At 37.7% G+C, this 24,927-nt stretch overlaps 1 protein-coding gene across 1 annotated transcript in view; it reads right to left on the bottom strand.

The window, feature by feature from the left end:
• Mhcl (Myosin heavy chain-like) overlaps positions 1 to 24,927 on the bottom strand; it is a 938,273-nt gene that overhangs the window by 876,116 nt on the left and 37,230 nt on the right. Inside the window, exon 3 of the mRNA XM_090376088.1 lies at positions 12,965 to 13,153. Coding sequence (XP_090232214.1) covers positions 12,965 to 13,153 — 189 coding nt within the window. The remainder of the gene's footprint in view (positions 1 to 12,964; positions 13,154 to 24,927) is intronic.

Raw genomic sequence — 24,927 nt, 5'->3', positions numbered from 1 at the left:
TAACATTATAGCATCTTTATCTATTCAAAAATTGCCTTTACAATTTCATTAATATTATCAAAATTAACTAATAATATCAAATTACTAATCACATGGAGTCCTATTCAACTTTGCCTTTCATCCAACAAACACACTAATTTACAATAGTAAATGCTTAGATTTAGTTAAATTAATGGTAATTACCAGACTAGTGCAGGGTAGCAATTGGCCAAGTGGCATCCCTGCCATCCCTATAAATCTAGCAGCAGACTCAAAATCATTTTCTGTTCCTGCCAGCCGCAACCTATAATGTGATTTTTCAGAGATTTCAGATAAATAATGTATGTTATTAAATTATATCATTGTACTTTACATTTTCTGCGTATCCATTGGGCTTTGGGTTCCAATCCAAGTTTGGTGTAAGTACCAAGCATAGGTTAAAATTAACATTTGGTCACCAATTATCAAAATTTATTTTGGATGTGCTAAAAAGGAAAATATAACATAAAGGTAGTAAAACTATTATTGGGACTATAGAAATGGGTATGCATGAGACATTCATTTCATTTGGCTTTCTGTCCATTCAAAGTCCCTTATGCTATTTTATCAGGGACGTTGAACATTGATGAATGTATTTTTTCAATTCTACCCTTGCCCCCTTTTCTATTCCTTTTTTCCTCTCTTTCTTTTTTCCTTTCACTTGGCCCTGTTATTTTATTTATATGCTTTCTTAACATTTATTTTTCACAAACTTACTATCTGAGACCACTGTAGTCACCTTTATGAAAGCAACAACCATCCCTTTACCCTTGATGGTAGTTACATCTTTAAGTAAATTCCACATTGTAAATGCCACCTAGTGTCCTTTTATGTTCTTTTATCTTTTTTTCTTATCTTTTATAAAAACAGATAAAAGCAGATAAAAGAGCATAAAAGTTCTTTTATGCTCTTTTATCTGCTTTTATCTCTGAAATGCTGCTGTAGAAAACAGCAATAAAATAAATCCACAAAAGTGTTGCTAGTGCGTGAGTGACCAACCCACAAGTTCCAGTCAGTATCCAGAAAATTAAAATTTCCCCATTAAAAGACATTCTGGTATAATGACCCACTATTTCTCTGTACAACTGTTTGTTGTACTCAGAGTCATTAGGTCTATAACACACACTACTCATTTTTACTTCCTCAGTGTGCTTATATCGCAACAAAATGACTCAATGTTAAACTTGCCAGCCATGTCAGCTCACACTGCCTTAGATTTAATACACATCTTAACTAAGAACATAACACCTCCTATTCTGTCTGTCCATTCTGCACACATTGTACTTTTGCAGCTCTCAATCACATCTGCATTGTAGGACATCATTGAGAGTGCATCAGTATGATTTATCACATTTTTCTTTTGTAACACTTTTCCAGATATGTATATAAGTTATGTGTCTAACCATAAAAATATATGTTATCTGTATACTATCATTATCCTGAGTATATAAATATAAATGGACACAAAAAGTGTGAACATATGAGCACAAATAGGTCTAAATGTGATAATGATATATGTTTTTGGGTGCATGAGTGTCTACTGTGCTATACTGGACGTGTGTGTGTGTGTGTGTGTGTGTGTGTGTGTGTGTGTGTGTGTGTGTGTGTGTGTGTGTGTGTGTTAAAAAAAATTAATTAAGCTATTCTTGCAGGTTAACTTGTATAAACTTGAGTGAATGTCAGATTACCTACACAGATAACCAAAGGCATGTATGCGATTAGTATAAAAAAAAGGTGGTGTCTTAGTATTTGTCATATTTAGGTAGCACCTGTGTCCTGCTTTGTATATGATGGGAAGTAAGATGATAAATATGTGAGTTGTAGAATAGATGTGCAGACGTTTGCCTTTAGCCAGTGGGTGGTTAATTGCTGGAACAGACTTCCATCTGTTGTCTTGGAAGTTAATAGCTTAAATAAATTTAAGGCTGAAATAGACAAACATTCGGAGTGACTGAATGGGTGAAATGGGAAGGGGGTTTTTTTTTTTTTTTTTTGGCTGATGCTGTATAAGCTTCCTTTCTTGCATATTTTGCCTCAGCTAATGCTAAAGCAGACTAAACTTGATATAATAAAATAGCACAGATCATAAGCAGGAGTGTATTAATTGAAGATTTTTGTAAAAGAATAAGAGAAGTTTACCTCAATATGATACGAAGAACACTTTCGTATATCATACGGAAGTGTTCTAAAGTGTTCTCTCCAGAAATTAAAATGAAAACAATTAAAAAATTAAAAATCTTACATTACAGTAAGAAATAATTAAAAATCAATTTAATGCAATTAAAAATTAAGTAAAAAATTAATTTAACGAAAAAATTGCAAAACGACTTCTCTTCCAAAAGCTGACAACGCTTTGACCATATGTCATGATAACAGGAATGAAAATTACCGAATAGGGGTAATCGTGAAACTTAAATAGGGAATTATTTGTCTTCTGCGCATGCCTGTAAAAGATCACGAATTGGAGATTAGATATGGCCGGAGAAAATTAACAGAATTCTCCAGTAATTTAATTTCGATGGTTTCTGCAACTAATAGTCTCGTATAATTACTTTGGCATCGTTAAATAAAAAAAGTATGTTTTTCATTAATGGCATGAAAGGCTAATTCTGATGTTGCTAAATGAGAAGCACAAACTAAGGCCGCGTGTTGATTAACACGAAAATTCAGAGGAAACTGCGTAGAACCTTAGTAAGATGAGTCACAATCACCACAAAAAATGTTGTACATCAGGTCATTTATTTACATCACGAACGAGGAAAGGACTGAGCGATAGTTCAGTATTGCATGTAATTTCCGTATTGGCCTGGCTACAGTTTTAAATTTGGTATCTTTAAAAATCTGTTAAGTTGTTTATACCACTGTTCAACATATGGGACGGAAATAAAGTATTTTTTGATATTACTATTGTTCGTTGGTGTAGTTTTTTGTATCCCATCCTTAGCTTATACCCTAATTCGGTTTATCGTAGCAAGGGGGTAACACCTGTTTAAGAATCTGCTGGTTAATATTTGTATTTCTGAGCCCAAAGCAGATTCCGTTGTTGAATATTTATAAGCATTGAGAAATTGATTAAAGATAATCGATCTTTTGTAGGTGAAAGGGTGATAGCTCTTGTAATGCAGAAGCATATCGGTGTTTGTAGGTTTATGATAGATGTTATGATAGAAGGGGGCTCAGAGGGGATAGATAATATAATAGAAGGGAGCTTAGAGGGGAACAGATATCCTGTGTTATCAGACGCTCAGTCTAAAACACTGATGGATCCAATATCTCTCTATTACAGAAGATTTAGGAGAAGTCCAGTTTGCCTGCCTCCCTAAAATCCACTCATGCACACTTCTCGATGGTAAGCCCTGTTACGTCACTTAGGTGGCAACGAACGTGTAGAGTGGTACTCTTCTAAGACGCCTGGTCAGCGTGAAGAGGAAAAGACCAAACCTTCCAGCATATGACAGCACAACAAAACAAATGGCCCTCAGGCCCCAGCAGTTTTCACTCCCCCTCTTACGGCAGCGAGAGGATGAGTGTGGAAGCAGAGGGTGCTAAGAATCTCTGGGTACGACCAGGCTGCCATGCACGGAAACTGAACTTGGCCTGTTATAAAGTAAGATCACTCATCGGTGAAGACAAGATATTAGAGCTGGAAAAGGAATTAGAAAATGTGAATTGGAATATCAACGGTTTGGCTGAAACAAGAAGAAGAAATGACTGACTCATTAGTTTATCAAGTGGAAATCTGCTGTACACCAATGGAAACAGTGAAAGGAGTGAAGGTGGAGTTGGGTTTCTGGTCCATAAAGATTTTAAAAACAACATTTTGGAATTCAAAAGTACATCACCAAGGGTGTCAAGACTAATACTCAAGATTTCTAAGAGGTACAAGCTAAAGATTATAATGATTTATGCACCAACATCGAGCCATGATGATGAAGAGGTTGAAGAAATGTACACCGAAATTGAGTCTTCTAGATGAGCAGAAAACCCACTACACTATTATTATGGGGGACTTTAATGCTAAGGTTGGAAAAAGGCAAAACAGCGCAGAAAGAGGAACTATAGAAAATTTTGGAATTGGTGAAAGAAATAAAAGAGGTGAAAGACTTGTGGAATTTGCAGAATCTCAAGGAATGTCAGTAATGAACACTTTTTTCAAGAAAACTGTGAACAGAAAGTGGACATGGAAGAGTCCAAGTGAATTAATAACTAATGAAATCGACTTCATCCTCACTAACAGAAGCTACATTGTGAATGATGTTACCATCCTAAATAAGGTAAATGTTGGAAGTGATCACAGAATGGTAAGATGTACACTTGATATAGATGTAGGAAAGGAAAAAACTGACGCGTAAATAATACAAAGGTCTTTGAGATAACAAAACAGAAGAAAAAGCAGTATGTACTGGAACTTAAGAACAAGTTTGAGCTTCTGCAGACTGCTCAGGACCAAGATATCGATGAGGAATATTACAACTTTCTGAAAGTGATAAAGCCCAAGAAAACTATATTGAAAAATAAATCCAAAGAAGAAAAAATTAGTCAAGAAACACTTGTTATGATGAACCGAAGGCGAAAAATGAAGAGCAAGATAAACACTGACAAGGAAAAAAATTGAGTATACTGAGTTATGCAAAGCCATTATAAGGAGACTCAGAGAGGGCATAAGAAAATTTAACACAAGAAAAGTAGAACAAGCATTAAGGGAAAACAAAGGATTTAAATCAGCAGCCACGAGCAGTAACACAGAAAGACAAATGAAACTGAAGAATAGCGATGGTGTACTTATAAACAGCAGAGAAGGCATAATTCAAATAGCAGAAGACTACTATAGAGAATTATACAAGGAGCGAGGGAATGACACCAGAAGTAGAGAAGATGGATTACAAATTAGCAACACATACAACATACCCGATATTCTTCCTGATGAGGTAGAACATGCATTGAAGAAAATGAAGAATCAGAAAGCCATGGGGGAAGATGAAGTTACTGTAGAGTTGTTAAAATTGGGAGGAAGAGACATACCACAAAAACTGGCAAGGCTCTTCACAAAGTGCATTAAAAAAGGTGTGACGCCTAAGCAGTGGAATAATGCAATCATAGTTTTGCTGCATAAGAAAGGAGATAAATCAGAAATTGGAAATTATAGACCAATTAGCTTATTATCCCACATCTACAAGTTGTTCACAAGGTTCATTACTAACAGATTAGAAAGAATACTTGATGAGAATCAACCAAAAGAACAAGCTGGCTTTAGGACAGGATTCTCAACTATGGATCACCTTCACGTAATATCACAACTTATGGAGAAAGCAAATGAATATAAAACACTATTATGCCTGGCATTTGTGGATTATGAAAAGGCATTTGACTCCATACAGCATAAGGCAATGTTTCGGGCACTGGAAAGACAAGGCATAGATACCCCACATATTATGATTTTGAAGAAAATATATGAGAGTGCTACCTCCTTTATTAGACTAGACAAAGACAGTAGGAAATTTAAAATCAAGAAAGGTGTTCGACAAGGAGACACTATCTCCGAAGCTGTTTACTGCTACCCTTGAGGAAGCTTTCAGAAGATTAGACTAGGTCGCAGAAAGGAGTCAATGTGAATGGAGAGTGCCTAAACCATTTACGATTTGCAGATGACATTGTGGTCATAAGCTATGATCCCAAAGAATTAGAGGAAAATCTTAATCAGTTATGCACAGTTAGTAAGGATTTTGGACTAAAGATGAATATGGCTAAAACAAACGTAATGATGAACAAATATGCCACAGAAAGGGATATAATCATTGAAGGAGCAGTAATTGAAAAGGTGGATTTATATAGTTATCTGGGACAAGTCATTAGCCGTAATAATGATAAAAATGGCTGGAAGTTAAGAAAAGAATAAATTTTGGATGGATAGCATTCAGAAAATATAGTCACATACTGAAGAGCAATATCCCAATTTTTCTGAAATGTAAAATAATGAACCAATGTATACTCCCCACCATGACTTATGGAAGTTAAACTTGGGCACTCATCAAAAGAAGACAAAGTCTTATGCTGCACTAGCTTACATACCAAAAAATAAAAAATAATAAATAAAAAAAAATAAAAAAAATACTACTCTGTGTTTCACTATTCCTGCAGGAACCAATCCAGTAGACCTGCTTCAACCATCTGCTTCAATAACTTGTGGAGAAATCTTATTCCTAAACGAAAAGTTTATATAAACCAGTCTATAATTCTTTTTACTGTTTGAATTAATGCCCGCTGGTTCTAGTGTCACTTAACCCTTAGACAATACCTTCATATTTAATGTTGTCACTAGTAATGAAAGCTGGTCCCACCATTTTTGCCTGGAAATGAAGTGACAGAGCATAGCATAGAATTGCATCACAGCTTTAGTAGTGGCAAATGATGCTAGAAAGCAAGCATATAAAGCATCAGCAAAAAAAAAAAAAAAAAAAAAAAAAGCCTCCCCACATTTCCTGTCCATTACTTCCAACAATTTGTCTAGTTCTGTTGTTGTTATTTATTTTTAGGAGCATTAGCAACTAAGGCCATATTGCTCCGGGGATATGCGGTGGTCATTCCCTGACCTTTCCGCATCCTCCGTATTTGGTGGTCATGGGCTCGAACCCCGGTCTAATCAAGAAGCGTGTGCTACGCACTGCTGCTCTTGCCCACCTGGTTACAGAGGTGACTGTCTAATTCTTCCTTGAATTTATTCAAACTACCCACTTCCACAACAGATGGAAGAAATTCCAGCACGCAACCACCTGCTGGCTTCGGATATCTTTCCTGCAAAAATCCCTCCTCAATTTGAATTTATGCCCCCTCATGCATGTAGTTTAAGCAAAAAAAAAGAATGCATTCAGCATTGAGCTTGCTCAATCCATTCAAAGCCTTAAACACCTCAAATCAGATCACCTTACAGTTGCCTAGTTGACAGACACAGCAATATGCAGAACTGAAATCTTTTGTGGTAAGACAACCCTTTTGTTCCCTTTGCCAATCTCATTGCACTTCTCTACACCTGATCCAGCAGATCTACATCCATTCTAAAATGAGACCTGTACACAGTACTCAAGATGCAACCTAACCATTGCCTTGTACAATGGAATGATCACCTCCTTATCTCTGCTAGCAAAGTTCCTAACTATCATTGACAAAATCCATCAGCTATCCTTGCAGCCTGTCGGCACTGTTCAGAGAACATTATATCTGACCGCACAATTATCTGCAGGTCTTTTTCATTTTCTACCTTGAGTGTAGTAAAACACACTTGGTACGTTAATCTGGGATTACTGCTACTCATATGCAGTACCCTGCATTTGTCAATGTTAAACTTCAACTGAATTTTTCTAGATCTTGTTGCAATAGTTTACCTTGATTATTGTCATTAACCCCTCCGCTGACAACCTTTTTATCATAGCAGACTTAGACATTAAGCCTAATATACCTTCATCAATATCATTAATAAATATAAAAAAACAACAATGGACCCAGCACTGAACCCTGGAGAAGTACACTAATAACATTAGCCCAGAAGAGCAGTGTCACTTTATTCCCAATTCACAAATGGGAATCAAAATGTGATGAGTAACCATAAACCTGTTAGATTAACTTCTGTTCCAGAGAAAATTATGGAGTTCCAGAGAAAATCACTACAAATAGGAACTGGATGCAAAACAAATAATTTTGATGCCTATATACTTGGATTTTAGGAAATAATTTGACATTGATGCACATAAGATTTCTGTATAAAATGGAATAGTTACTGCTCTGGCAAGTACCTACTCTGGATAAAGGGATGGTTGAGTTGGAGAAGACAGAGTGGTTATTAATGGACAATGCAGATAATCAGATCAAGGATATTGCTTCCGCTTATTGCCTCTCTAACATGCTGCTAACAGTCATCTAATAAATTCACAGGTCTTGCAAGTGAGTGACAAATGAACAAGTTCCAGTCAATATCAGGAAAGTTAAAATTCCCCATCATATGACATTCTGATTTACTGGCTTACTCCATTTCTCTGTATAGTTGTTTGCTATATACATCACGATCATTAGGCCTATAACATTCCTACTCTCGTTATTGTTTTCTCACTGCGGATTTCACACCAAACTGACTCAACATTGAACTGGCAACCCATGTGGACCAGATGCACTGCCTCAGATTTAATATGCTGCTTAACTAAGAGCATAACTCCTCCCCCTTCTCTTGTCCTGTATGTGCAGGGTTGGGTGGGAGACACCCAGTGCCATTTGACAATCAACACTATAATCTTACCGTATACATTGTACCCACTACCCACTACATTCAAATTTTGCATCCTTTATATCTGAGTGACACTATGTCTCTGATACCCCTATAATGTCTACATTTGATGACTTAATTGGTACTTAATTTATTTACAATGTTTCTAGCATTAGTGTACATGCAAGTATAGATGCACCTGTTCTTACTCTTAGTTACCCTAATGAAGCCCACATATTCTACTGTCAGGGAAACAGGGAACATGGTATGTAAAAAGGAGAGGTGGAACAGGACAAGGGTATGTCTGCCAGAGGCAAAGGTTGATGACTTGTAGAGCGAATATATCACCTTTTAAGGGCACAAAAGGTGATATTGTTGTACACGTTGGCACTAATGATATTAAAAGTAGGAGACTAGTGGAATTGCTTAACAAGTACAGTTCAATGCTCGAAAAAACTTGCGAGTTAGGGTTAAATTTGAAAGTGTCTACAATTTTGCCCAGACACGATAAGAGGGAGTATATGATGAGAGCCTTGTCAATCAATTCGGCCCTGGAAAGATTGTGCAAGGCACAAGGGGTAGAATTTTTTTCAGCCTGGTCTGTACTTGTTAACAGGAGAGACTGCTTCTATAGGAATGGGATACACTTAAATAGAAAAGGTGCAAGAATATTTGCTGATGCTTTCAAGGCAGTGTTAGATGGGTGGGAAAACTGCTAGCTTCGGGGGGGGATACAGGGATTATTGATTAACAGTAGCCATTGGCAGAGGTGAAAGTGATTCTTGCACCACTTCTATTGGAATGAGCAGCAGCCTGGAAAACAAGATGCAGATTAATTCATAGACTACTGGGAGTCATTGCAGTACAAGTAAACACATGGGTTGTGTTAGGGTAGCTAGGAATAGGAACAGGTGCATGTATATTTGCGTATAATGCTAGGAGTTCGGTAAATAAATTTGATGAATTTGAGGTATTGCTCAAAACATCAAAAGCAGATATTGTTGGGATATCAGAGACGTGGGGTCACACAGATATAAGCAATGCAGAACTGGAATTTGGGGAGCACGATGCATAGAGGAAGGATAGACAGGATAGGAGGAAAGGAAGGATTATGCTATTAGTTAAGAAACACAAAATCCAAGGAAGTGAAGCCAGTCGACGTTACTGGACAGTGCAGTATCGAGTCAGTTTGGTATGACATAAGCATTAGGAGATCAAAATTGAGAGTAGGAGAGTGTTATAGGCCTAATGACTCAGATAAGTATAATAAGAAACTGTACAGGGATATAGAGTGGGCCAGTAAATCAGAGTCTTATAATGGGGGATTTTAATTTCCCAGATACTGACTGGAATTTGTGTGTTGGTCACTCACACACTAGCAAGGCTTTTGTGAATTTATTGGATGATTGTTTTCTACATCAGTATGTTCAGGAGGCAACTAGAGGGAGTAATACTCTTGATCTGATTATCAGCAGTGATTCTTCGTGCATTAAGAATCTGCAGATAAATGAACCACTAGGTGGCAGTGATCAGTGTGCTGAAGTGGAATTTACTCAAAGAGGTAACTACCATCAGGGGAAAAGGGAAGGGTTTTTGCTTTCGTAAAGGTGACTATGGTGGTCTGAGACAGTATTCAAATTCTATATGGCGGGACCAACTGATGATGTTAACAACAGCAAATTCAAAATGGGAAGCATTCAATGAATTTATCTTGGCATCTACTAGGCTTTAAATACTAACTACTAGGCTTCACAAACTAAGAAATACTGTTCAAGGTTTAGGCCTAAATGGATGTCAGATGAACTAATGAGACATATGGCAGAGAAAAAAAATGCATGGGATACATATCAATTAATGCGTGACATGGAAACCTATGATAGATATAAGCTGGTCTGTAACCAAGTCAGAAAGGAGATTAGGCAGGCAAAGGCAGATTCTGAGAAATCTTTGGCAAAGGATGCAAAAAAAAAAACAGCAAAGAGTTCTTTACGTATGTAAACCCTAGAAGGAAAAGGATGAATCAGATTGGTCCACTGGATATTGATGATTCAACTGTTGATGATCCTACTCGGATGGCTAACAAACTAAATGAGTATTTTGCATCTACATTCACACATGAGGAGTTATTCAGGGAGGGGAATGCCAGAGGTGAATTAAACTGTCAGTGAGCTAGATAATCTTGTAGTAACTGAGAGGAGAGTGGAGGAGAAATTGTTTAAGATAAACATAAAAAGGGCATCCATGGTGGATGGGATCTATCCAGTTATATTAAAGGAGGCAGCAAAGGAAGTAAGCAAATCCTTAGCCATAATTATGAGAACTTCTTTGGACTCAGGGGAGGTACCCATGGACTGGAGATGTCCATGGACTTCTCCATGTGACCCCAATTCACAAAGGAGAATCAAAGGGCGACAAGTAATTATAGACCTGTTAGTTTAACTTCTGTTCCAGGAAAATGAATGGAGGCACTGGTTAAATCACCTAGACAAGACTTCAGTTATAGCTCGGACACAGCATGGTTTTGTTAAGGGAAAGTCTTTCCTGACCAATTTGCTTGGATACAATGATGTGGTCACAAAGAAACTGGATGCAGGGATTAATTTTTATATCATATATTTGGGTCTTAGAAAGGCTTTTGATACTGTTGCACATGGAAGACTGCTGAACAAATTGGAGCAGTGGGGCATTGGAGGCAAATTCGTGCTATGGATAAAGGGATGGTTGAGTGGGAGAAGGCAGAGAGTGGTAATCAATGGACACTGATCATCGTGGACTAATGTTATTAGTGGAGTCCCTCAGGGTTCAGTGTTGGGTCCATTGTTGTTTTCTGTATTTATAAATGTTATTGATGATGGTATATCAAGCTTAATGTCCAAGTTTGCAGATGATATGAAGGTTGTCAGCGTTGTTAAAGACACTAATGACAGTGTGCTGCTGCAACAGGATCTAGAAAAGTTGAGCAGATGGGCTGAGAGGTGGCAAATGAAGTTTAACATTGACAAATGTAAAGTACTACATATGGGAAACAGTAACCCCAGAGTAACTGTATCAACTCTGTGGTACTACACTGACAGTGGTAGAAAATGAAAAGGACCTGGCGGTGATTGTGCAGGCAGATATGAAGTTTTCTGAGCAGTGCAGACAGTCTGCAAGAGTAGCTCATGGTGTCTTGACAATGATATACAGGAATTTTTCTAGCAGAGATAAGGAGCTGATTATCCCCTTGTATAGGCAATGGTCAGACCACACCTTGAGTACTGTATACAGGTCTGGAAGGCTCATTTTAAGAAGGATGTAGAGCTGTTGGAATGAGTACAGAGAAGGGCAACAAGATTAGTGAATGGAACAAAGGGTTGCTCTTGCTTAAGTTTTGCAAATTACAGTGTCTGGAAACTAGGCACCTGCAAGGTGATCTGATTGAAGTGTATAAAGCCTTGAATGGTTTGAGCATGGTCAATGCTGATGGGATTCTTCCTCTTGCTCAGAATAATCACCTGAGAGGGCATAAATTCAAATTGGGGAAAGACAGATGTGCAGAAGTTTACCTTTAGCCAGTGGGTAGTTGGTTGGTGGAACAGGCTTCCATCCTTTGTTGTGGAAGTTGATAGCCTAAATAAATTTAAGGCTCAGCTGGACAGGTATTTGGAACAAACGGAGGGGTGAAATGTGAGCGTTGTTTTTTTTTACTAATGCTATTTACTTGTTTCATGATGGCCCACAGCACAGCTTCAAATCCCTGAAACCATGCTTGCTTGCCAGGCTGCTGCATGTTCCGATAGAAATAGTGCAAGAATCACTTTCACCTCTGCCTGTGGCTCTAATTAATCTATTATTCTGTGTATCCCCCACACAAGCTGGCAGTTTTGCAAGCCACCTAACACTGCTTCAATAGCATCAGCAAATATCCTTGCACTCCTCCTGTTTAAGTGTATTCTATCCCTCTAAAAACAATCTCTCCTGTTAATAAGCACAGACCACAGTGAGAAAAACTTACCTCCATATTCCTTGCACAGTCTCTCCATGGTCAAAGTAATTGACATGGCTCGCTATGTATACTCCCTTCTATCATATCTCGGCAGAATTGCAGACACTTTAAAATTTAATCCTAACTCCCAACATTGATCTGTACTTGTTAAATGTTCTCAGATCTTCCTCTCTTAATATCAACAATTACAGGCGTGTACAACAATTTCAGGTCAAAGATACACTCAAATTCCCTGCCCAATGCTACATGTAAACAATGAAACTGAAGTGTGCACCCTGTGAAAGCAGCTCAATAGAAAAATTACAAAGGAAGTTGAACATGCTTTTTTTTTTTAATGCAATAATAAATTTAAATTTTATATATTAATCATTATATTATGCCTGATATAATTTCCATTTGGTTGGAAAAAAATTCTAGTGTGAATGCAGTTTCATGTCATGTCAGCATATATTTAGTCCTCATTAGGAAAATATTTAATGCACAACATCATTAGTATAAGTTGGTAAACAAGTCTTGGTAAAGCTTAATGGAAAGAACTCATAATTAATTCTTGGGTGGCCATTCTTAAAACAAAATTGCAGTTCGTAAACTTAGTAAAAGGAATTAGTGCATGCTTAAGAGAAGCCAATATTCATTTTCCCTATGTTTTGTAACTTTATGTTGTACTGTTATCAAAGAAATTAAATATAATAAATAGTTATGACAGCTACCTTTTCTACATCTTCTTCATCCACTTCTAAAAAGTCCCCTGAAAATTCAAGCTTCACACAAACTTTTCCTTCTGCATGAGAACCAGTATTCACTAACTGAGCAGCAGTGAAGCCATGTTTATATATAACCCACACTTTTTCTGTCTGGAGCCATGCTCGTTCAGCTGCAAGCTGCTCATCTGATTTTGCCTGGAGTAAAAGATAAATGAGACATTTAATACTATTTTGGAAATTTTGCTGAAACTAAATAGAAAAGCAACTTTTAATAGTTCTCTATGTAAATAAATGGTTGGAGGAACTACTGGCCAGATGCAAAACAAATTTTTTAAAATCCATAGCAATATAAGAGATAAATATGACATGACCTTCTGTATTAGTTGCTTTTTAATTAAGGTCTATAAAAACTTCTAAAAACTGACTTTTTTTTTTTTTTTTTTTGGTATCATATAATAAGATTTTCCACAAACTGAAAAAGGAAAACACATTTTACCTTATTTGTAAATTTTATTTCTCTAAATAACAATTTATGTACATTTTTATAATAAAATGGATAAAAAAATGGATAAAAGAGAAGAAATCTGTTAGATTCATTATCAATACAAAAGAATGTTCATGCAGATTCCTTGAACTACATTCTAAGTCTTTCGGTCCCACATGAATTGTGGCTTTCCTTTTATACATTATACCAGATATCTAATTTTTCAGAGATTAGCAGTAATCTGTTATCAAGTATACATTCCATTTTCCCATCTTCTTTCCATATCCTTTGAACCTTGGTGGAATCATTCATCATATTTCTCCACCAAGGGAACCAAGATTTTCTAGGGGAAAAAAAAAAAAGTCTGCAGAAGTGTAAGAAACAATAGCACTCAGCTTAGGTCCTAATTTTTGACATTTAATGGTTATCTTTTTAATGATAATTTCTCATAAATGGCATCTTTCTTGTTCCCTAAGAAGCTATTTTGAAGGTAATAAATACATGCTTCTTTTTCGACTGTGTCATCTTTCCTTCACTGCTTGTCCAAAATTAACCTTATCTGTGACCCAAGTAAAACATTGCAGGATCATCTAGACAAGACTGCAGCAATAATTCAGACACAGCATGGGTTTGTTAAGGGAAAGTCTTGTCTGACAAATTTGATAGGATATTATGATGTGGTTACAAAGGAACTGGATGCAAAAAATTTTGATATCATATATTTGGATTTCAGGAAAGCTTTTGACACTGTTATGCATGGAAGACTATTGTACAAATTGGAGCAGAATGGTATTAGGGGTAAGTTGCAACAATGGATAAAAGGATGGTTGAGTGGGAGAAGACAGAGGGTGGTAATCAATGGGTGCTGCTCTCCGTGGACTAATGTCATGTCTCCGTGGAGTCCCACAGGGTTCAAGTGTTGGGTCCTCTGTTGTTTTGTATATTTATCAATGATATTGATGAAGGTATATCAGGCTTAGTGTCGAAGTTAGTGTCGGAGTAATTGTGCAGTCAGATATGAAGTTTTCTGAGCAATGCAGACAGGCTGCCAGGGCAGGTCATGGGGTTTTGTCAATGATATATAGGAATTTTGCTAGCAGGGAAAAGGAGATGACTGTCCCTCTGTATAAGGCAATGGTCAGTCCACACCTTGAGTACTGTGTACAGGTCTGGAGGCCTTATTTTAGGAGGGATGTAGATTTGCTTGAGCGTGTACAGAGAAGGGCAACAAGATTGGTGAGGGGAATGAAGGGATCCTCTTACCAAGAGAGGCTTAAGTTCTGCAAATTGCAGTGGCTGGAGACTAGGCACCTGCGCAGTGATCTGGTGTATAAGGCCTTGGATGGATTGAGCACGCTGAATTCTGATGGGATCCTTCCACTTGTTCAGATTACAAACCTAAGGGGGCATAAATTCAAATTAAGAAAAGACAGATGTAGAATATATGTGCGGAAATTTGCCTTTAGCCAGCGGGTGGTTAATTGCTGGAACAAACTTCCATCTGTCGTTGTGGAAGTTGATAGGTTAAATAAATTTAAGGAGGAACTGGACAGGCATTTAGGGGGAATGGTGTGATTTTTTTTTTTTTTTTGGCTGATGCTGCATAAGCTCATACACTTGTTTTCTTGCATCACATGCCACTACTACTACATCTTTGAGTTTTGAATCAAATAAATATGGAAAGTGACTGTAAAAATACCTTGATTGTAAAGTGATTACCTTTCATACTAAAGGATGGTAATCACTTTACAGTCAATGTGAAGTGATTACCATCCTTCAGATATGACTTTCGTCGGGTCTACCAAACTTTCATATCCTATACATTTTGGTCCCAGTGGAAGGCAGTCTATATGGTCACTACTTCATTGTATAATGCTGACTTTGTGTTCTACTGTACCATTCATAAATAAAAAATGGAACTTGACTGTAACCTGATAGCTGACAAAAGCATATACAGCACCTTCGTGTCTCCACAAAGTAGCCGAATATATCTTTGTATTTAACTATATTTAGAAGTTTGAAGTTTTCATATCTCCTTTAAATGAAGTGAATTTGCAATTGGAACAAAAACAACTATTCCTCTTATGAAAGAGAATGCCTTTCGGGCTAGTTTTGGAGGAATCTACGAGCAGTCTCCAATCACTTGGTTCACACACTGGAACTCCTACAGCAAGTCATTAATCTAGAAATATTTTCACAACAGACAAATATGGATGAGTGAATCTTCCTCAGAAAAGCATGGAATGAACTCCTCCTCCTCACACTGTCCATATAGACATCATGAGGAGTTCATTCCATGACCAGAAAATGGTATCTCTGGAAAGGATAGGCTTGGAGATTTTGCAAGACCCAAATCTGTCACAAAATTGTTTAACTTGTTCTGCGTGAACTGTTAACATTCACATACACTAACTATACCACAAAATTAGTGTAGCAAATTAATGTTACAATTAGGGTTATACTTGGCAAGGTGCGATTCTATTACCTAAGTATCAAAAATCCTAATAATCAAAATAAAATAAAAATTAAAAATAACAAAAAACAAAGCACCACAGACAGTGCAAATGCACAACTCCCGGAGGCAGGTATTTGTGTATTTGCATTGTTTGCACTCCTACTCACATCCACTAGAGTATGAATCCTACGTAAATAAAAGATGAAATTAAACAGAGACAGAACTCAAAAGCACAACTTCTTCAGAGGAAGATTAGTGCTTATGAACTCCAAAACATATCATATTGCAGTTGTTGGCTGCTGTTCAGTCAAATGCCAATGGATGCTCCTGTATGATCTGAATGCAGGCAAATTAATGTAAAACTTAAATAAGTAATAAATATGCTACAGCCACCATACCTACCTATATATACACCAGACCACCCAATAATTTAAATAAACAAAAGTAAAACAAAATGTGAATTTGAACAACACAGCCAATCTACAGGTCTAAATCAAATATGAACATTTACCTTGAAAACCAAAGCATAATAAACAGAGTTAACATAAAAACATCAGTTATAATAAAGTAATTAAAGCAAAACAAACCAAATGAAAAAATAAATTAAAACTTAAGGAAGAAACAAGGTGTGGTCATGAGCATTTGAAGAGTGGGAGTTTATGAAAGACAGAACTGTCATTTAGATCTGCTGATTGGCTCCTACATTATGTTCAACTTTACTTATTTCAGTTTGTTTGTTTGTTTAATTCTGTATTGAGATCATATAGGGACACTCATTGACATTTAGCTGGACAACAGTCAATCATAGAAATACAATCATTTTTGGAGTTTATAAACACTTATTCCAGATTGCCAGAAGGTCACCTGGCAACCCTATCAGGAATTAGGATAGGGTATTAGGGTAGTATTAGGACTATTAGGATAGGGTTGCCAGAAGGTCACCTGGCAACCCTATCCTAAAGTGAAGCCAGTCAACATTGATGGACAGTGCAGTGTCGAGTCAGTTTGGGGTGACATAAGCATAGGTAAATCAAAATTGAGAGTAGGAGTGTGCTATAGGCCTAATGACTCTGATGAGTATAATAAGATACTGTACAGGGAAATAGAATGGGCCAGTAAATCAGAGAGTCTTATAATGGGGGATTTTAATTTCCCAGATATTGACTGGAATTTGTGGGTTGGTCACTCACACACTAGCAGGGCTTTTGTGGATTTATTGGATGATTGTTTTCTACACCAGCATGTTCGGGAGGCAACTAGAGGGAGTAATACTCTTGATCTGATTATCAGTAGTGATTCTTCATGCATTAGGAATCTGCAGATAAAGGAACCACTGGGTGGCAGTGATCACAGTGTGCTGAAGTGGGATTTACTCAAGGAGGTAACTACCATCAGAGGCAAAGGGAAGGGTTTTTGCTTTCGTAAAGGCGACTATGATGGTCTGAGACAGTATTTAAATTCTATACAGTGGGACCAACTGATGATGTTACCAACAGCAAATTCAAAATGGGAAGCATTCAAGGAACTAATCTTGGAAGCTACCAGGCTTTACATACCAACCAAGAAATATTGTTCAAGGTTCAGGCCTAAATGGTTGTCAGATGAACTAATGAGACATATGGCAGAGAAGAAAAATGCATGGGATACATACAAATTAATGGGTGACATGGAAGCCTATGATAGATATAAGTTGGTCTGTAACCAAGTCACAAAGGAGATTAGGCAGGCAAAGGCAGATTATGAGAAATCCTTGGCAAAGGACGCAAAGAAAAACAGAAAAGAGTTCTTTACCTATTTAAACTCAAGAAGGAAAGGGATGAATCAGATTGGTCCACTGGATGTTGATGGTTCAACAGTTGAGGATCCTGCTCAGGTGGCTAACAATCTAAACGAGTATTTTGCATCTACATTCACACATGAGGAGTTATTCAGGAAGGGGAATGTCGTAGGTGAAGTAAACATTGGCAGTGAGCTAGATTATTTTCTAATAACTGAGAGGAAAGTGGAGGAGAAATTGCTGAGGATAAACATAAAAAAGGCACCAGGGGTGGATGGGATCTATCCAGTTATATTAAAGGAGGCAGCAAAGGAAGTAAGCAAACCCCTAGCCATAATTATGAGAGCTTCTTTGGACTCAGGGGAGGTACCCATGGACTGGAGATGTGCAAATGTAACCCCAATTCACAAAGGAGGATCAAAGGCTGACACAAGTAATTATAGACCTGTTAGTTTAACTTCGGTTCCAGGAAAATTAATGGAGGCACTGGTTAAAGAAGCACTGCAGGATCATCTGGACAAGAATTCAGTTATAGCTCAGACACAGCATAGTTTTGTTAAGGGCAGGTCTTGTCTGACCAATTTGATTGGATACTATGATGTAGTCACAAAAGAACTGGATGCAGGGAATAACTTTGATATTATATATTTGGATCTTAGTAAGGCATTTGATACTGTTGCGCATGGAAGACTGCTGCACAAATTGGAGAAGTGTGGCATTGGAGGCAAATTGCTGCTATGGATAAAGGGATGGTTGAGTGGCAGAAGACAGAGAGTGGTAATCAATGGACACTGCTCAACGTGGACTAATGTTATTAGTGGAGTTCCTCAGGGTTCAGTGTTGGGTCCATTGTTGTTTTCTGTATTTATAAATGATATTGATGATGGTGTATCAGGCTTAATGTCCAAGTTTGCAGACGATACCAAGGTTGGCAGGGTTGTTAAGGACACTACTGATACTATGCTGCTGCAACAGGATCTGGAAAGGTTGAGCAGATGGGCTGAGAGGTGGCAAATGAAGTTTAACATTGACAAATGTAAAGTACTACATATGGGAAACAGTAACCCCAGATCAATGTATCAACTCTGTGGTACTACGCTGACAGTGGTAGAGAATGAAAAGGACCTGGGGGTAATTGTGCAGGCAGATATGAAGTTCTCTGAGCAGTGCAGACGAGCTGCAAGAGTAGCTCATGGTGTCTTGTCAATGATATACAGGAATTTTTCTAGCAGGGATAAGGATGTGATTATTCCCTTGTATAAGGCATTGGTCAGGCCACACCTTGAGTACTGTATACAGGTCTGGAGGCCTCATTTCAAGAAGGATGTAGAGCTGCTCAAACGAGTACAGAGAAGGGCAACAAGATTAGTGAATGGAACAAAGGGTTGCTCTTACGAAGAAAGGCTTAAGTTTTGCAAATTACAGAGCCTGGAGACTAGGCATCGGCGAGGTGATCTGATAGAGGTGTATAAGGCTTTGAATGGCTTGAGCATGCTCAATGCCGATGGGATTCTTCCTCTTGCTCAGAATAATCACCTGAGAGGGCATAAATTCAAATTGAGGAAGGACGGATGTCGTATAGATGTGCGGAAATTTGCCTTTAGCCAGCGGGCAGTTGGTTTGTGGAATAGACTCCCATCACTTGTTGTTGAAGTTGATAGCCTAAATAAATTTAAGGCTCAGCTGGACAGGTATTTCAAACGAACGGAGGGGTGAAATGGGAGTAGTGGTTGGTTTTTTTTTTTTTTTTGGCTGATGCTGAATAAGCTTGCTTTCTTGCATCATATGCCTCTACTAATGCTAATGCTAAAAAATTCCCACAGGAAATTATCAAACAGATTCAAAATTCAAATCTCATATAATCCAGGGTATCAATTAGAGATGATCCTTTATTTAAATGTTCCTTCAGAAATTAGGAATTGCATTTGTCATGTGGTCTTGCATCACCTTGTTGGAAAAAAATGTTTCTTCATGCTTACTGCTCAAACCCTAAGGAGTCAGAACAAAGTGGTCTTGAAGGAATTTCTGATAGCATTCCATCAAAACTCCATCATCCTGGAAGACTAGCCCAATGATTTAAACTGATGAAATTGCTCACCAGAACATGCATTTTTTCAGAATGCAAAGGAGCTCTCTATTATTGTTGTGACAAGTAGTTTAGTTTTTCTGTGTGTTTTAAATTCCCAATATTCAATCCTGTATGTGCAGTCAAAAAAAAAAAAAAAATCTATCTTTAATCATTAGGATAATCTGCCTTGTGTTCCTGTTTTAGTTTTATAAGAAAAGATATATTTCTTTTAATGGCTGATTTGGGATTTTTCTTATCTCTACACAGGTCAGGATATAATTTGTTTTTGGATATAATTTGAATATAATTAATAATTTTCTAACTCTTATTTTTAGGAAATGAATACACAACTCTTCCTGTATGAAAATAAAAGTGTGTGTATATATATATATATATATATATATTCTCTGAAGCAATTAAAATGTATGTTACAAAAACAAGAATTTCACATGCAGTTCTTGTCAACTAAGTTAATCCCGATATTAGTACAGTTAAAACAGTTGCCACCCAATAGTTTATTAGTACTCCTTAATTTATTAGAAATTAAAAATTAATAGACATTAAGGTGCAGCACATTCTCGGGGTGGACTTCCGAATGCTTTTTTTTTTTTAAACTTTTCTCCTAAAAGTTCCATGAAATCCAGTTTTAAACCTTGAAGCAAAATAATGCCAAACTTTATTAAAACAACAACACATCCTGAGAAGGTCAATCAATAGAAGTGAAGATAATTCATAGTTTTATTTTCACTACTGACAGCTTTAACTAAATAGTTTCGCTTGTGAATTACATCTAAATTCAATATTCATACATTAACTGCAATTTTGCATTGTGCAATTTTTTTAAGTATAACTCCTAGTTCCTAATTATACTTACTACACAATTTGATGGTCCAAATAAAATCCATGTACAAAGGGTACTAGGAAAGTTTTGCAATACAGCTTTGTTTATTTAATTTTTTCAAAGTAATTTCCTCTACATTCAATACACCTCTCCATCCTCCGAAACCAATCTTTAAACCAGTTCTGCCAAGTTTCACTAGGGAGTAAAGCACACTCGTTGTCCCAAGCCCGTAGAAGGTCCTCATCACTGGAAAACCGCCTCCCTTTTAGCTTCATTTTCACATGCGGGAACAGTGCAAAGTCGCAGGGAGCAAGGTCTGGACTGTAGGGAGGGTGCTCGAGAAGTTTCAGTCCTGTCGTGGTCAAATATTCGGTGCAGGCTTTGGCGCGGTGAGCTGCAGCATTATCGTGATGGAGGTACCAGGTATCCATTCTTGACTTTGGCCGCAGGTTCTTCATAGATCCAATGACTTTAGGCAGGCATTGTTCAGTATACCACTTAGCTGTGACTGTCTTCTGAGTGTCCAAAACGACACGTTCCACAATTCCACTCGATTTTAAAAATACAGCTATCATTTTCTTCTTTACAGATCGGGATTTTCTGACAATTACGGGTGTGTCGTCATCATCAAAGACCCAAACTTTGTTTTGAGCCTTGGTCGGCAGATCGTAATAGTACAGCCAAGTCTCGTCACCTGTCACGATGTTGTTCACATACCGAGGTTGTCCCTTATCAAACTTTTTTAACATCTCCCGGCACCAAGTCACACGTCGTGTCATCTGCTCTTCAGTCAGTTGATGCGGCACCCAGAGAGAGAACAAAGTTTCTTCACGTGCAAATGATCTTGCAGAATCGAACGAATTGCTGGTGCATTTAGGCCCAAAGTATCCTCTATCTGTTGGTAGGTCACTCGCCTGTTTTCGTCAAGCATTTTCCTCACAGCAGTAACGTTTTCCTCCGTAACTGACGTTCGTGGCCTTCCCGGCCTCTCAGAATCCTCCAGAGTGAAATTTCCCCTTTGGAATTCTGTATACCACCTGAATATCGTTGTACGATGTGGACAATCATCATCTAGTGCAAGAGTCATTTCTTCTAAGCACTGGTCTATGGTTAAACCACGCACGAAATTATACCGCAAAACTGTCCTTATCTCATTTCGTGACCACGATGCCATCGCAAGCACTTTACACTCTCACTACTAATGAATAACTGACCCCATTGACTTGGCGCGGCGGTTACTATGCACGTATGAACATGTCTCAACATGCAGCAACAAGCAGCTTCCTGTGATTCATTGTTGCGTCATATTGCAAAACTTTCCTAGTACCCTTTGTATGACAAAGCTACAAATAGCACATTAGCTGAAATTCTGGATTAGTGCAGAAAAAGTTTAGAGGATTAAAAAAATAATTACTGTGGACTGACTGACACACCAACACAGGTTAAAAAGGAGGCAGCAATTACTGAGTGAGACAAATTTTATGTAACAGAGATTGGTGTTACTGTTATTCACGTTTACAAGGTTGGGAGGATACACCTAAACAGAAGGCGTGCAAGAATATTTGCTGATGCTATTGAGGCAGTGTTAGGTGGATCAGAAAACCGATATCTGGGGGGTGGGGGGGTAACACAGACTAATACATTAACTAGAGCCACAGGGAGAGGTGAAAAGCTTCGGAGAATTCTTACTCTTAGCGTAACTAAGAGCATGTACACTAATGCTAGGAGCATAGCAAATAAATTTGAAGTACTGATTAAGTCATCAAATGCAGACAGTGGATATATTACAGACGTGGTATTACTCAGACATAAGGGATGTAGAATTTAATATGGGGAGTACAATATGTACATAAAGGACATTTGTCAATTGAGCGGGCTATCATCAAGTCTCCATTGGTGCTCTCACCCATATGCAACTCATTCTCATCTGTATGTTGTTTTCAGAACTCGCACAACAACCAATTGCTTAGTAATTTATACCAATAAAACAGAAACCACACCTTGGGTTAAAATCAAAATAACTAAGTAAAATAAAGAAATTACATAACTGACCATTTAGCCTTGTGGTAGGGACGTGCCATCACATCCGCACCACAAATAGGTAGTTGCTACTATCCTACTCTGAAACATCTCCAGACAACTTGCTTAACAAAATGACAGAACACAGAAAAAATATTCTCTACATACTAACAAAACTTTTACTGTGTCCTCAGTCAGAGCAAGTGATAGATCCCTCACTCCAGGTGAGCTCGTAAGTCAAATGCAGTGGACACTGCAACATGATGTGGAGATTAGTCTCCAGATCTCCACAAGAGCACGTCTGAGTCAGCCAGGCCCAGCTGGAAACAGTCTGGACCTCAAGCAATGTCCAGTCAGGACACAACAGGCAGACAGCCCAAATTGCAACCATGGCCTCAGTCTCTGGTCAGCAATTTGAACAGATGGTAAGAAAGTATAAAGACACCTTCTGTTCTCAGAATTTGTCCATGGATAAATACATCAGGGATATGCCTCAGTTCAGATGACAAAATCAGGCCATCTGCCGGCTGCCCAATTGGGCATGACTGGATGCCCAAAATTTCTTTAGGGAACCTTTCTTAAGAGCATACAGTAAGCATGACCTCACCACAAGCAGGTGAGCAAGAAATTAATTTATGTTAGAGTAACTAAAAGTAAGAACAGGTGTATGTATACTTCTATGTACACTAATGCTAGGAGCATAGGAAACAGATTTGATGAATTTGAAGTGCTGGTCAAGTCGTCAAATGCAGACATGAGGATATCAGAGACTGTGTCACTCAGATATATGAGATGAATTTGAATACAGGGAGTAAAATGTATACAGAAAGGATGGGGGGGGGGGGTTATGCTCTTAATTAAGAAACATTAAATCTACAGCAGTGCATACAGTTGACTTGGGTGGCCAGTGCAATGCTGAGTTCATTTGGTATGATATAAGCACCAGGGACTAAACTTTAGTATAGGGTGCAATCGACGAACAATCGAAGTGAAGGACATGACTGTTCCTCCACTCCTAGTGTGTCGCATGATGTATTACAGGGAAAGGCTACGTGACAAACACAAGGTCACGTGAAGGACATGAACTGAGAAAAATAGTTGCAATAGGGAAAAAATACTTAAGAGGAGGGTCATGTTTTTAATAGACTTTCATTTTTGTTTAGTGAAAAAAAGATTAGGTTATTACGCCCCTAATTCGGGATGGATTCAAGCAAAAGTGTGGGTTTTTTAACAGACTTTCATTTTAATGAAAAAAGGTTAGGTTAGTTTACACCAGTAATTTTGGACAGATTCATGAAAAAGGAGTGTAAGTTTTTAATAGACTTTAATTTATCAGTTCATCCCTCTGTTCCACCCTTATTACCTCATTTTCAACAATGAGTCAAAAGTATGTTACAGAGAGATGTCATGTGATGAACAAAACGTCATGTGATGTTGATGCTCTCTTCTTCTCCCGAGTTCTGTGGTTGGCTAATTATTAGGAATGCATAGTTTCTTTTATTTGCATTTTTGATTATTTGCTAATATGCTTGGGAGTTTAGCGGGAAGTTAGTTTTTGTTTGCCGTCGTTCAGTGTACATGTTCTCATACTGGTGCCATGAGGTTTTTCTTTGGTAGCTTTTGTTTCTTCATGCTGCTGCCATGATTTCTTTGCTTCCTTGTGTTTTGCTTCTTTATTTCAATTTTGTTTCTTTGTTTTTTTTTGTTTCTAATTGGAACCATTTTCGTCAGTTCAGATGTGTCACATGACCTTTTTTATCTGGAGACTGTGTGTGTGTGTGTGTGTGTGTGTGACTGGTCACGTGACACAAGGAGAGCAGCAATCGAATCATTCTCTTCAACCTTTCGTTGGCCATGCCGAGGGGCACCCTGTCCTAAAGTTTTATTGCACTGGGAAAATAAAAATGAGAGTAGGAATGTGTGTTATAGGCCAAATGACAGTAATGAGAACAACAATGAACTATTCAGAAAAATAGAGTGGGCTAGAAAATCAGAATGTCTAATAATGGAGATTTTAACTTTCCAGATAGTGACTGGAACTTGTGAATTGGTCACTCATACACCAGCAAGACATTTGGAGATTCACTGTATAACTGTTTTCTACAGCAGCATGTTAAAGAAGCAACAACACGAAGCAATACTCTTGATCTGATTATCAGCAGCAATTCTTCATCCATTAAGAATCTGAAGGTAAAAGACCTTCTGGGTGGCAGTGATCACTGTGTATTGAATGTATGATTTACTTAAAGATTTAAGTAAATCAAGGGTAAGGGGAAGTGTTTTTGCTTTCATAAAGAAAACTAGAGTGGTTTCAGACAATTCAAA

The sequence above is a fragment of the Mastigoproctus giganteus genome, chromosome 1 (genome assembly GCF_048544385.1).
Source record: "Mastigoproctus giganteus isolate SK-2022 chromosome 1, ASM4854438v1, whole genome shotgun sequence".
Classification (NCBI taxonomy): domain Eukaryota; kingdom Metazoa; phylum Arthropoda; class Arachnida; order Uropygi; family Thelyphonidae; genus Mastigoproctus; species Mastigoproctus giganteus.
Note: the sequence above shows the minus strand (reverse complement) of the source record. Positions and strands in the feature narration are given on the sequence as shown.